Source organism: Impatiens glandulifera, chromosome 2 (genome assembly GCF_907164915.1).
Source record: "Impatiens glandulifera chromosome 2, dImpGla2.1, whole genome shotgun sequence".
Taxonomy (NCBI): Eukaryota; Viridiplantae; Streptophyta; class Magnoliopsida; order Ericales; family Balsaminaceae; genus Impatiens; species Impatiens glandulifera.
Genome location: NC_061863.1, coordinates 16037400 through 16053022, shown reverse-complemented (window position 1 = coordinate 16053022; position 15623 = coordinate 16037400). Strand labels below are relative to the sequence as shown.

The 15623-nt window shown below is 31.6% G+C and overlaps 1 protein-coding gene across 2 annotated transcripts; it reads right to left on the bottom strand.

Moving 5' to 3' along the window:
- Nucleotides 1-1155: 1155 nt before the first annotated feature.
- On the bottom strand, nt 1156-3255 carry LOC124927822 (putative cyclin-A3-1). Of its 2 annotated transcripts, none has more exons than XM_047468304.1 (7): nt 2938-3255; nt 2595-2827; nt 2361-2516; nt 2221-2257; nt 1871-2020; nt 1584-1718; nt 1156-1492 (listed from the first exon to the last, which is right to left on the bottom strand). In XM_047468304.1, exons 1-7 carry the CDS (start codon nt 3226-3228, stop codon nt 1409-1411), a joined length of 1086 nt encoding a protein of 361 aa, XP_047324260.1. In that variant the 5' UTR covers nt 3229-3255; the 3' UTR covers nt 1156-1408. The 2 variants fall into 2 exon arrangements, with proteins under 2 accessions (XP_047324260.1, XP_047324261.1); XM_047468305.1 differs by having other exon boundaries at nt 2361-2513.
- Between the last annotated feature and the right edge of the window lie 12368 nt (nt 3256-15623).

The window sequence follows — 15623 nt, the reverse complement described above, 5'->3', positions numbered from 1 at the left end:
TCACATATCATTAACATCGATCAGAAGATAATGTAGTTTAATTAATATATATTATTTTATATCTTTTTTTTTTTTATTATTACAATATACCCCCTTATACAAAGACAATTCTATAAAACTCAATGAAGAATATTTTGTCTGAGTTACAGTAATATATTTTATATTATAGCAACTAAGATTAACCAAGGTTCTATAGCATGTAACTATCTAAGATTATAGCCACTTTATAATCAATCAGAAATCAATAATTGTACAATCGATGACCAAAGCTAAAACAAAAAAACACAGGAAAAACCAAATGGAGGAGAAAACAGTGCAGAAGTATATCACTATAATAAAGGCCTTGCAACAATGATAACTAATACTCAACAATAAAGAGATCAATCAAGAAACAGAAAAGGTATTCAAGACCACCACATTAATATCAAGATTTATACAAAAAGTATCAACAAAAACAACTCTCATTCCACTCATAATTTTCAATAAATGCACCAAGAGAAATAATACAGAGAACTCTTCAATGAAAAGCATATGAAGAGTAGTTAAAGAAAATGCACAAAAAAAACTTGATTATTATTTTTTCTAACATTTATGAAGAAGATAAATAAAATATAAATCATTGGAAGTTGTCTTTGGGAACTACTATACAGCAAATACCACTTTGAATCACACTAAAAGAAGCTTTGATTCATGCTTATAAGCGCCTCGCTGATCACACTAGCATCCCAAGAAAGAGTCCGTACAATAATGTTATCTTTGAAATGTAACATTTAAATTCTTAATCCACTTATACTACCCTAAACTCTAAACCCTAAGTCACATTTATTTTTTATTATTTTTGTTAGTTCTTTGATTATTTATAGACTTTTTAAAGTCATTTAACATGTTATATTTTCATTACCACTTAATTACCTTTTAACAATTAGAAATCCATAATTGACATAAACATCATGTTTTACAAGAGAAAAAGATCAAACATAAACCAAATTTGACATACGACAATATTTAAGCCATCAAAAACGACAAAATACGTCAATAAAATGATTGCCTATCGACGGTATCATTATTGCATATGATTACGAAAAGGAAATGACACTATTAAAAAAACTCACAATAGAGTTCAAAATCAAATACCTCAAAAATCCAAATGGTGGAGATCAAAATTCAAAACAATGTACATTTCTTAGTTTAGCTTAATTGTAATTGTCAATTAAAAAAAGTTGTCCAAACATAAAAAAAATTCCTCACTTCTAAGTAAATGTTCACCTCCCAACTATGTTTCATATGTTCAAAACAATCAGTTCTTTCAAAATAATTCTAAACGTAAAAAGTTTGATATGGGTCACTCAGCTCAGCTTGATACAAACATTAAGCTTTCAACCACTCCAATGGCATCCAAGCTGAACCTTCAAAAACCTTCACCCACCCCCATTTCTTCGAAGTATAAACTGGGTATTTCAACCGGGCCCTTCCTCAACCCAACATATTTGAACTGTTAAAACACAAACATTTTGAGTTACATTCAGATGTTTGCTTCCAATTAATAAAGAGTCCAAAGACAGCGGCAAGTATAAGACCATTACCTTATGCTGCAAGTATTTATCTCTTATTGCTACATAAGAGCCTCCTCTTTTACCTAAGTGCAACTCGTGTATAAGGACAACACATTCTTTTAAATCAGAAGCTTTGTATCCTGAATACACTTCAAGGTTTGAATTCTGTATATAATAGTATGATTTGGAGGAGTTAGTTCATGATAACAAATTTAGCAAAATTCAGTCAACAATCAATAATAACTATGTGCTAAAAATATAAATTTTCACACAGTATAAGCTTGGAAATTGATGGTTGATTTTAGAGAGCTACTTACCCATGGATGTTTATCAGGATGGGTTATAAACCTCGAAAGGAATACAACAGAAGAAGCAATCATAGATGGTAAAAACTTCAAACAACAGTAGTCCAATAAGCTCAACTCTGCCAAGTAGCATCCCAATAACTCAAACTTCGAATTTGGATACTGCATAATACAAATGTACAACTATTAGTTTCCTTTCACAAAGGGTTAATTGGTAATAATCAAATTGAAAATACTATTGCTTGTTGAGAAAATTGATTATTAGGATCAAAAGAATAACTATTTTGATATTTTACAAATATTATATAAGTGTTGAAGTATTTAGATAATTCACATCAAAATAGGCTTAGAGAGAGACTTACTTTGCAATATTTCTCTTCAGAAATCCTGGCGAATCTTCTGTAAATGGCAACAAGTAAAAGAAGCAGAAATAATGAGCCTCATCAAACGTTATATCCAGGTAAATGATTTAAGGTAAATGGGAGAATATTCAACTTGGTACCTCAAGAATGTCAGAATGGTTGGATTGCTCACTTCAAATTTAAGTGACTTGAGAATATCCGCTTCCATCTTCACCACATCTTCATTTGTGCAAGTGAAGTCTGAGATGTAACACATGTCATCAACTGATGGAGGATCAGACTCTTCAAACTTTCTGCTTAAGAAGGAACAGTCTAAGCATCAGATATTGAATGTTTAATTTTTCAAATAGTCACATAACAAGAATGTGTCTTACGATGCAATGAGCATAGAAGAAACACCAAGCAACTGTAGCCTCTGCCTATTGATATGATTAATAGACAAGAATCTGTCAATGTAACTGACTGTCAGAAAAAGTGTGTCAGATTGAATCTTGTATTCTCCTGCCACCTCAACCAACCAATCCACCAAAATCCCTCTCATGTTTGCAGTCACATCTGTTTGTATCTTCTCCATATAATCTTGCAATGGCCTTCTCTTTGCCTCTTTCTAAATAAACAAACAAATCCCATATTCAATATACAATAAAGAAATCAATCAGCAAGCACTAAACCCTTACAGAATAAATAGGAAATGAGAAGTAAGTCAGTCCAACTAACCTCCATGTTATGATGATAATCGTAGATATCATCTGCATAACCATTGCAGATATTAGAATCATCAAACTTCGCTTCAATGTATCCGCCCTTCGTTCTGCATTTTAGCTTTGGAATCTCCGTATCCAGATCCTTAGTCGAAGGAATGCTCATATTAGAAATCTCAATGTGGGTGTTTCTCTTCTTGTCGGGGGATTGCAGATCAGAATCATCTCCGACCATTGCGTCAGCTGTCCTCTTCTTCGCCCGATGGGTAACCCTCAATGAGATTTCTTCTTCCGTCATACCTTCCATCTCTCACTCCCCGACTATATGATTCTTAGAAAGAGATAGACAAGAAGAGAGAGAAAGGTGAGCGAAAATGAAGGAGACAGGGAGTAAGAGCAGCCGCCGTCATGAATACATATTTGAAATGTTTTTGATTGGCGCTTCAAATGAAAATTGTTTTACACACGTGTTTACAAATGGCGCTTGAAAATTGTTTGCTGCAAAACTACGAAGCTAGAGAATTGAGAATTTGTCCGTGTTTTTTTGTTTCTCTAAATAATTTTTTTAATATTAAAATTTTATAATTAATTATTTTTAAATATATAATATTATTCATTATAAACTTATTATGTACTTGTTTTACAAAACAAAATGATTATAAATTCTCATTAAGTAATATTTCAATTTGACAATCATTTTTTTATAAATTAAAATACTAGTAATTTTGATTTAAAATTCTTATGTAAACAAAAAAAAACAATTATACAAAGTTCTATACTTCAATAAGGAATTTGATTTGATTAATTATATCTATATATTTCTAAAACGTGAAACACAAGATATGTTTGATTATTAGTATCTATTATTTTTATTACGATTATTACTATGTATAATAAAATTTATAGCACGTAAATGTTAATAAACAATCTTTCCATGAATAATATGATAAATCAAATAAATTTATGAACTATAATAAAAACTATCATAAAATGCAAATACAATTTAGTTTGGAATATATATAAGAATAGACAATGGAACAATTACAACATAATTTGCAAATTAACCTATTAATTTAAACTTGTGTTCGATAAGGCAACGTTAAAATATTTACAGATAAAACACTATCTCAACCTATTGATATAATGGTGTTATAATTCATTCTAAATAAGGAGACTCAAAGGACAAACAATTTATAACGTTAAACATGTAGACGTGAGAATCTGCGAGTGATTGTTTTGCTAAAATTATTGTTGTTGTAAATAATAAAATGAGAGTTACTAATGAAAGACTGAAAATGTTGTAGTTAATGAAAAACAATTAAGATATATAACATTTAGATTTCATTATTTGTATGCTCAACTAAGTAAAATAGTACTACTTACTCATAAACAAATAGTGACCAGTGTAATGTATTTAAACAAATATCATGTTTATGGTAAATCTTCTTACTAAATTTATAAATAGTTCTACTCAATGACACTTTAATGTAGTAAATAGAATATTAAAGTATTTAAAAGGAATAATGGACATTGATGTATTTTTACAAGTCTAGAGGTCAGCAAAATTTAAATGTTTATACTGTAGTGATTATTACATGGAATATAAGTGATACCAAAATTACTTCTATATGCTTTTGTGCTTTATGTCAGAATACTATTTTGGTATTCCCAAAAGATAGTCAGGAGTGTTTTTGTTGCATAATGTGCTTGTTAGAAGTATGTCTAAGTAGGATTTTCAATAAGTAAAATATGTTCATGATAGTGTTATCGATGAATGAGGTAGAAATTAGAGTTAGATGACTTAAATTTACGATATATATATATATATATATATATATATATATATATATATATATATATATATATATATATATATATATATATATATATATATATATATATATATCAGTTGGAATAGGAAGGTGACGGTGTCTCCGATAAGCAAGGGTACGACATTGGTATTCTGCTGATCAATTATTGTGGTACATACAATCCAACTTCTATTAAGCTCGACTATTCTGTCACAAATAATGAAGATGAATATGAGGCGTGTTTATCCGGGATCAATTTGACATATAAAAGGGTACTCGAAAGCTAGAAGTAATAGTGGAATCGAACCTAGTAATTTCTCGAGCGAGTGAAGGATGGAAAGTGAAATGTGAGAATTTGAAGCCATACCATAATTTTCTCATGAAGCTCAGTGGCAAATTGGTAAATATAATATTTGTACATTCTTTGAGAAGCCATTATAGATTTGCACAAATCAAACCTTTTAGGATTCAACAAAGGCACAATTGAGCATAGGAGAAATGAATAGTTTCCAAAATGGATGTAGTTGACAAACCGTGATACCATTGCAAAGTTACATGAAGGGAGGGGAATACCCGTCTTACTTCGGAAAGAAAGAAAAACGAGCCCGATAATAGTATACTACTAGATATGTGATGATGGTAGGTAGGCTATACATACGATATTTCATCGAGAAAAACATGTTTTTGTGTACATCAAGCCGAATCAACGAAAATTATGGACAAAGTGCATGATGGGTCTTGTGGTCCACACATGAATGAAATAACACTATCCAAAATTCGTATTTCTTGAAATATTTAGAACAAGAATGCATCACTTATGTAATTCTCCGTGATACCATTTGCACAATCTTCTACTGGGTCACATATGTACAAATAATAAATGTGTCAACAATAATGCGCCTACAGTTTTGTGTCATCTCAATATAGGACCAAAGAGTTTGTCGTTGTATTTAAGCACAACAAGACCAAATAATGATCACATAAATTAATATAATTAATTGACAAAGCATATCATGAATGTGAGGAATGAAAATTTAATGTGTGGTGATATTTTCATGTCATTTTTCAACTAATCATACTTGACTTTAGTGAGATCATACTTTAAACACAATTGTATAAAGTGTAATGAACTGAATAATACTTAATTTCTTATTAGAATAAAAAACTTCATAAATATCTATAAGATAACTAAACTGAAAGACAACCAAACTAAAAACTTCCACTGAAATTAAAGATCGTTGATCACTACGATGTTGGGTTTTGGGCTCATATTTTATTAGAGTTTATATATTGTAATGGGCTTTAAGCCTTTATTGGGCTTAAGAGTAGTAGTTTAGTTTTTTTTACTTTTGATGTACTCCTATAAATAGAGACATTGTAACCTAGGGTTACTTGGACTATTATTCCATGGAATATCAATAGAATGGACGACTCCCCGAGGATGCATGCATTGTTAGCCGAACCTCATTATATCTTGTGTTCTTTATTACTCTTTACCATTATATCTTTATATCTTCTTTTATCGTGTGTTTATATTAGATTTTTTGTCAACAAGTGGTATCAGAGCATGTTTTGAGAATATTTATCGTAATCTATTTGTGAAGATATGATAGAAATCTTAACCACCATTGAAGAAGTTGTTGCAAATTTGTGTTTTTGTTGAAGATTGTTGGCTATTTGAGAAAATAACATTGGTTACAAAAGAATTAGCCGCTGTGAAGATTTGAGTCGAAATCTTCAATTGCTAAGGAGATGTCAACTTTCGTTAAAATATTTCTTAGTTTTGGATGACACTCTCTTGAGAAGAAGACAATGAGTCTTTTGTTCTTCTCGAAGGCGCCAATGGGTGCAGGTGACGAAAAGTCGTCGTGTAGCCAGCGACACGAGAATGAAGAAGATGAGGTATATTCTTTGACTTATTTTAATTTGGGACATATGGTCTATTAAAATATAAAAAGAAAAATATATATCTCTATATATATTCCATTTATATCTCTATATATATTCCACATATATAGATATTATATTATGATATAATATAATATATAGAGAGGAGCCAATAATTTTTGAAGCGATCAACAACTAAGACTTTTTCAACTAATACTTTTTCTTTAAGTCCCGTTTGATTTCATCAAATAGGTTTAAGACCTATTTGATTCCAATTTTCACAAGTTAAATCTTGTTTGATTTTAATCAAATTCTTAAAATTTTGTATGCTTTGATCTTGGATTTGTATTTAGGCTTGTTTGACTTGAATTTCCCAAATATGGAGATTTTTAATTTATATTCTATGAGGTTTGATATTCGTCAATGGGGAGATTGAAAATTGAAGTTGAAAAAGGAGGTGGAGTGCTTATTCGATGTTGCAGATTGTGGAAGACAGTTGATGCAACATGTAAAGGTTTTCTTATTAAAGCGGGTGGCTTTAATGTTTGTTTGCAAGAGTTTGGTTTTGATATGTGTGTATAAGGGACATATTTGGATTTACATCAAACCTTGTGAGTAGGTTTTGATTGGAAATCCTAATAAGTGCTGGTGCGAAATTGTCAAGTGGGTATTGATGCCTCAAGGGTTCTACCAAGAATGCTAATTTCTAAGGTATGAGTTGAGGGTGCACTAAACATATATATGGTTTGTTAGATTTTTTCTATGCAAGATTTGGCTAGAAGAATGTGGAGAACAAACGATATATCTTCATGCTTGTTGAAAATTAGTTGGAGGTTTATTATAACTGATTGTTGTCTTGGCATACATGAGTGACATTATTTTACTATGTCGAGGGCTTTGAATTGAAGAAATTCTTGGCTAAAATAAGTTTGAAGAGATTTTTATTTGAAAAAGGGTTATTGAAGAAGTCAAAATTAAAAGAGAGGTAAAGAGAAAATCTAGCAACAGATTTTCGCCTACAGCCGCACAGAGTTCAACAAACTGACGATCAGAGATTAAAACCGAGTCCGATTGTGCTTGGATATTATCGAGAGGGTTGGTAACTCATTCATCTACATTTTCAATGGTCAGATCAAAGTTTGGACATCTCGAAATTTGTTTTTCTGGGGCTTAAAGTGTCTGCCTAATTTTAGTTTTATTTGACTTTCTTGGGACCAAAAAGTTTGTATCTTTTTGGTTATGACCTTTTATCTTATTGGAAGAGTTAATCAAGATGAAGACGATGGTCAGATTATGTACTTTACACTTGACAAAAACATGATTGAGTATGGAAAGTTATTATCAAAATGGTGTTTACCGATGACAACATTGTCGACATGTTGATAGGGATATCCTTCGGGCTAAATTGCAAGATTGCATTAAGTTGGAGAGTGATTAAGGATTGACACAATTCCAGTTAACACACAATATGAATGAAAGACTAGAAAGAGGAAGACTAATTAAAGACACATATAAGTTGAGGTGGAGACATCTTAAGAGCAACTCTCAAACGAATCAAGAAGAAGTCGTTATATTATCTTCTAATGTGAGAAGATAAATAAAAACCTTGAGTGTGATTCCTAGTCATGAAATAGGGGCTAGATGAGAGACTTGGTTTATTCGAAGGTGATACTTTTGTTACTTCTTTTAATCTATCTTAATTGTCTATACATTGTGAATCATAGATTAGATGATTGATACCTTGAATGAGATTTCTAGTCATGAAAAAGGGGCTAGATGAGAGGTTCGATCAATTCAAATGGAAGGATATTCGATTTCTTTTTGAGAAACTATAGATGATCATTTGAAGGATTGGTGAAGACAATTGAAGAGAGATAGTGAATCTTGAAATAATATTTTTGGATTGCTAGGCGTTTTTGGATTCAAGAAATTAGTAGATTGCAAGCTAAATTGTTCAAGGAGGAGTACGAGGTTCAAGTTGGTTGTGTATGCAACGTTCAAGGCAAGATGGGTGACAAATACTTTGTCAGATTTTGAGCTTAATAAAAGATATGACATGATAGCCTAATTTATTTGTTATGAAGTAGACGATAAAGGTTTGTCTTGGGTCTTCTCTCTTTCAATCGATATCTTATTTTGAGGAACTAGACGATGAAAGTTCGTTTTGAGTGTCCTTAGTTTTAAATAGATATCTGATTCTGAAAAAGTAGACGATAAAAGCTCGTCTTGGATCTATTCGATATTTTGGTTCAGTCGATTGTTGGACTTAAAAAATAACACTCAATTTGTGGCAAACAAAGGTAAAGATTATTTTGACATAATAAAGACTTGTTAATTCTAGTTCCCACATATATCAACGAGTATGAACAAATATTGAGAAGAGTTGTTGAATGTCTCTCGTCGTTGAAATAACGTGGTTACCCAAATTTATTTTGTGTTGTAAACTCTATGATTTTATATTCTAAGGGCTTTTGATTGGAAGTGCGGGTATAATGATTTATCTCGTGAATGACTCGAGCAGTGAAAATTGATGTGTGGCTCATAACTTTTTGATAGCACGATATACGTGATGATGGAAATTGATATTCTTCCAAGGGCTCTTAAGTGGAAGTGGAGGTACGAAAAAATTATCTCATGAATGGCTCGAGCAAAGGTGAAGATTGAAGTGTTGAACCCACTTATTTCTTGATGGCTTAATTTTTGTCAAGGTGAAGATTGATGGGTACGACTCGTGTATTTTCTAAGGGACGTGAAATTCGTCAAGGTGGAGATAGTTGAAATTTGTCAATTTCATCACATGTCAATATGCGCAGTATTCGTCCAAGGTGGAGATTGTTGAATTTATAATTTATTCATCACATCTCAATAAGCGTGGTATTCGTCCAAGGTGGAGATTATTGGGTTTTGGGCTCGTATTTTGTTAGAGTTTATATATTGTAATGAGTTTTTAAGCCTTTATTGTAATGAGTTTTAAGCCTGTATTGTTACGAGTCTATTAGACTGCACGTTTAACTCCACGAGTTAGACTGCACGTTTAACTCCACGAGTTAGACTGCACGTCTAATTACTCCAGTTAAACTGCACGTCTAACTCCGTGCATCTAATACCAAATCGGTCTAGTGAACCTCATTAGAACCAAGTTTAATGAAATCTGATTTCAATACACCTGTATCAAAAACAATTAGACGTATATATAATCCATTCATCATTTCATTATCAAAATTCCAATAGTCAAACTATTTCAAAACTTGGTCAAAATAATTTAACCCAACATAACGACCTAAACACTTGGGCACAGTTGGAGCTACAAAGGGCCAAGGTGCGAGACGTCTTCGAGGCAATAAAGGTTGCAGAAAGACTGATAGAGCTCAAACTGTCTGTGGACAGGCCAGAGTTCATCAGAGATGATGAGGAAGAAGGTGGGGGAGACCGCCCACAAGACCTGGAGAAAGGTGGGGAGACCGTCCATCTAAGAAGGGGTATGCACATAAAATCTCAGGGAGGCAAGCCGACGAATCAGATAAGCCAAGAGCCTGTTATATTTGTGGTACTCATAATCACATAAAGTTTATGTGCTCATTTAAGGGGGAAAACGTTGCAGCGGTTAAAGGATCTAAGTCCTCTAATGAGGAAGAAGAGACTCAAATAGGATCCTTAAGACTGCTCAATGCTGTGAGGGCTAGTATTGCAAAGCCGATCAAGGGAACAATGAGGGGCTCTTTGTTTGTGGAAGCTTGGATTGGGGGAAAGCGCATCAAGGAACTAGTGGACACAAGGGCTACGCACAACTTCATGCGAGAAGGAGTAGCCAAGGCATTAGGTCTGCGGATCATCCCAACAAGAAAGAAATCCCATATTCAATATATCCGCCCTTCGTTCTGCATAAACAAACAAATCCCATATTCAATATACAATAAAGAAATCAATCAGCAAGCACTAAACCCTTACAGAATAAATAGGAAATGAGAAGTAAGTCAGTCCAACTAACCTCCATGTTATGATGATAATCGTAGATATCATCTGCATAACCATTGCAGATATTAGAATCATCAAACTTCGCTTCAATGTATCCGCCCTTCGTTCTGCATTTTAGCTTTGGAATCTCCGTATCCAGATCCTTAGTCGAAGGAATGCTCATATTAGAAATCTCAATGTGGGTGTTTCTCTTCTTGTCGGGGGATTGCAGATCAGAATCATCTCCGACCATTGCGTCAGCTGTCCTCTTCTTCGCCCGATGGGTAACCCTCAATGAGATTTCTTCTTCCGTCATACCTTCCATCTCTCACTCCCCGACTATATGATTCTTAGAAAGAGATAGACAAGAAGAGAGAGAAAGGTGAGCGAAAATGAAGGAGACAGGGAGTAAGAGCAGCCGCCGTCATGAATACATATTTGAAATGTTTTTGATTGGCGCTTCAAATGAAAATTGTTTTACACACGTGTTTACAAATGGCGCTTGAAAATTGTTTGCTGCAAAAATATGAAGCTAGAGAATTGAGAATTTGTCCGTGTTTTTTTGTTTCTCTAAATAATTTTTTTAATATTAAAATTTTTTAATTAATTATTTTTAAATATATAATATTATTCATTATAAACTTATTGTGTACTTGTTTTACAAAACAAAATGATCATAAATTCTCATTAAGTAATATTTCAATTTGACAATCATTTTTTTATAAATTAAAATACTAGTAATTTTGATTTAAAATTCTTATGTAAACAAAAAAAAAACATTTATACAAAGTTCTATACTTCAATAAGGAATTTGATTTGGTTAATTATATCTATATATTTCTAAAACGTGAAACACAAGATATGTTTGATTATTAGTATCTATTATTTTTATTACTGTTATTACTATGTATAATAAAATTTATAGCACGTAAATGTTAATAAACAATCTTTCCATAAATATTATGATAAATCAAATAAATTTATGAACTATAATAAAAACTATCATAAAATGCAAATACAATTTAGTTTGGAATATATAAGAATAGACAATGGAACAATTACAACATAATTTGCAAATTAACCTATTAATTTAAACTTGTGTTCGATTTGTCCTACATAATTTATGAGCAAACTTATTTGAGTTTATACAATACGTGGGTTACACGCTACTTCATTGACATGAGAAATATCAAAATAGTGACATTCAAATTATTGTTTGCAAAAAGAAATGAATATAACTTTGGTAATGTAGACCAAGGCTATTAAAATCTCGAATTGAATCTTAAAATCTTACTATTTTACGATTTTACATTAGGTTAACGAGTCTAATTTTAAGTAAACTTTTAAATTGGTAAAATCTTACGATTTTAAATTTACCATAATAAGATTTTACGATTTTACGAGTTTATAAATAATTTCGATTTTACGATTCTATACGATTTTACGTTTAAAAAACAAATTTATATTTAAAAATTAAAAAATAAAGTTATTATTTTTTAAAATAAATTATTTAATATAATTTATTTTGTAATTGTAATTTTTTTATAGTGTTATTTACATATTATTATTTTTTTAATTAATTTTATATTTAAATATATAAATTTTTAAAATTAGTTAGGTATAAAATACTTAATTATATATAAATAATAATAATATTTAACTATTATTTTTTTAAATTAAACTTTTACGATTTCAAGTAACTCGAGTTTACAACTGACCAATAATTTTACGTAAACTCTCGATTTTGACTACCACTCCATTTTGAAAGTCTTTACATAATTTTAGTTTAAAACTATAAATTTATTAAAATATAACACAATTCTAGTTGACTATTAGATGCCGTCAAGATTTATGTTTTATTAAGGATGAAGATACACATTTATTGTAAATGTTTTTAAGGTTAATTTTTTTAACTAAATATGTAAAATGTATTTCCTTTAAAAACAGTTCAAAACACTTTTAATTAAGTGATTAATTACACTTCTACTTCTAGATGTGTGACATTTTTGACTTCTAGTTGAGTTAATTAATTATTGTGTAGAGTAAATTTTTTTAAACATTCATATTGAAGTTGAATGATTATCACTAGTGTATGTTCATAAAACTCAAATCAGATCTTCTGCTACTAAATAGGGTGTTCCTCTATTGCGGACCAATCACAATTCAAAAGCATTATTATATTAATAAATCAAAACTGAGTTGAAAAGAAGAGAGAATCCGGAACCCGAATTTCATTCCGAGTTTACCCCAAACGCCGTTAAACGGAATGTAGAGAGTCGCTATGGAGCGGAGCTTCATTCGCCTAGACGCCATGTAAAACGGAATGTAGAGAGTCGCTATGGAGCGAAGCTTCCTTCGCCCATACCCCATGTAAAATGGAATGTACAAATACGGTATCGAGCGAAGATTACTTCACCCAAGAGCCATGTAAAACAAAATGTAGAGATACAATATTTAGCGAAGCTTCCTTCGCCCATGAGCCATGTAAAACGGAATGAACGAGACACTTTTAAGTGAAGCATACTTCGCTTCAATTATTTTATATATCTAGAGTTTCATGTAAAACCTCTAACACATCCATGTAAAGACCTATTAACATTCATGTAAAAATATTTATTCATTGATGTATGTAAAACATAATGAAGAGACGCTTTTTCAGTGAAGCATATTTCGCTTCAATTAGTATATATATGCCTAGAGGTTCATATAAAACCTCCAACACATCCATGTAAAGATCTTTTAACGTTCATGTAAAAACATTTATTCATTTATGTATGTAAAGCCATTGGAGAATTAAAAAAGTCTGCTAACTAGTAAAGTTATCTTCGTTTCTGATTTTACAAGCGCAATCTAGTGAAGTTGTCTTCGATTATGAATTTACAAGCTCAACCTAGTGAAGCTATTTTCGTTTATGAATTTAAAAACTCTTCCTAATGAAGCAATCTTCGTTTATGAATTCAAAAACGCAACATAGTGAAGCTAGATTCGTTTATGAATTTAAAAACGCAACCTAGTGAAACTAGGTTCGTTTATGAAATTAAAAATGCAACCTAGTGAAGCTAGTTTCGTTTATGAATTTAAAAACGCAACCTAGTGAAGCTATCTTCGTTAATGTTATAATTTCTGTGAAGTTAAAATCACTTAATGAAGGATTAAAACAAATTTTCCCACTACAATCCCACTATTCATTTTCATAAGAAACTGTTCACATTCTCTCTCTCTCAAATTTTGAAACCCTATAGTATTCTTCTATTCTACAAATATTTCTTGTGAAAATGTTAGAAAATGAAGGCAACAACATGCAAGTGGATACTTCAAACTCCCGAGAGATTGTCTTGACGGTTTGTAACATTATAAACGAAATTGCCCCCAATCCTGTATCCAATTACAACGCCGACGATAAATCGAAGAGGTATGTTATTTTGATTCATATTGTGTTTCTAGTTTTTTCATTACTATTACACCCGTTTATTGTAAAATACTATTTTTTTTCTTTCACTAAAAATTATGTGTTATAGGATTATTACGAATCAATATGAATGGAAGAGGAAGAGGAATACGAAGACGAAATCATCGACTGATGAATTAATTTCTATTGTTGTTGTAGAAGCTACTGATACTGCTACAGCTACACCTGTCGATGAAGAATTACCACCTCCCTCAAAAACCAAAACCATCAATAAAAGGAAAGTAGTATTTCTAATAAGATCATCCTCTCCTGACCTTTTTAACATGCTTCCTAAATTGAGTGTAGAACAGAAAGAAGTTGTGAAGGAAATTGGGTTTGGTTCTCTTTTTACATTAGGTGTCTCTAATTGCCCTGTTCTTTTTTCGAAACACGTAGTCAGAAGTTTCAACATCGAGAAGAGTTCTCTAGTATGGACCAACGGTGATGAGATCTTTATCGATGAAGACCTTGTCCAGTCTGTGCTGAACCTCCCAAGAGGGCCAATCAACATAGTTGAGTTCACTAGGCAGACAAGAATAATGACCCTGACTATTTTAATTTCTTGAGGGCTTGGAAGGTCAGATGGAGTGTAAAAGAATCAACTTCAGCTCCCGAAACAAGTTCTATGATACCCAATATATTAAGTAACACAAGTGTAGACAATAATTTCAAAATCGACTTTGTTGTCTCAAGTTTTTTATGTCCAGTTCAAAATTTACGAGCCAGGTAAACATTTTTTCAAATCTATTATATATCTATGTGTATTTGTGAATACTTATACATGTATTATATTAATTCAAGGTCAAAATTCTCAAATCCTTAATGAATTTTGATAACATAAAGAACCTAAACTGGTGCATATTCACACTAAAAGGATTGGTTGAAAGTGTCGCAAGATGACAAAAAAAAAGATAAAGAAAAAATAATCCATATTTTGATGGACCCATAACTTTTTTATTGGTAAATATTCTATTAACTAATAATTACTCTCTTGTATATGATTTATAGATATAAAATATTCACTAACATGTTTCCCTTTTCTTCAGATATGTTACCTAGATGGTGTTTTTGTCAATGATGTACGTCATCCTTATGAAAGGTCTTTTCCAATGATCTCTTGCTGGGATGACACCAAATTGTCAAAGATTACCATGTTAGAAGCTCGAGCAGGTGGTTTTGGACTAGGGAGGGCAAGGGCACGCCTAATAGAAAAAGAACCTGAAATTCCAATTAATTTATTGGAATTACCTAAAGACGATGAAAATGTATATTCATTGAAGAAATTGACTCACATTTGTCTATACTTTCATGTTTTTGAGACTAATAAAATATGTTGTTTATAATCTACGGATGTTAACATCCAAAGTCTCGCAAACCTTTAAAGATACGACACAACAACTGTTATACCTGTCAGGCGAGTTGGAGAAACGCAACATCGATCCTAAGCCTATTTTTGAGGTTGGTTTCCTAAACATAACAGAGTAAGAAGTTTTCATGAAACACTTGAAAGTGAATAATGCAGAGGGCGGTGTAAGTAGGGAAGATTCTCCAAAGGAGGCAGTTGGGGACACTTTAGAGAGTGCGGGCTTGAAAATGAATAGT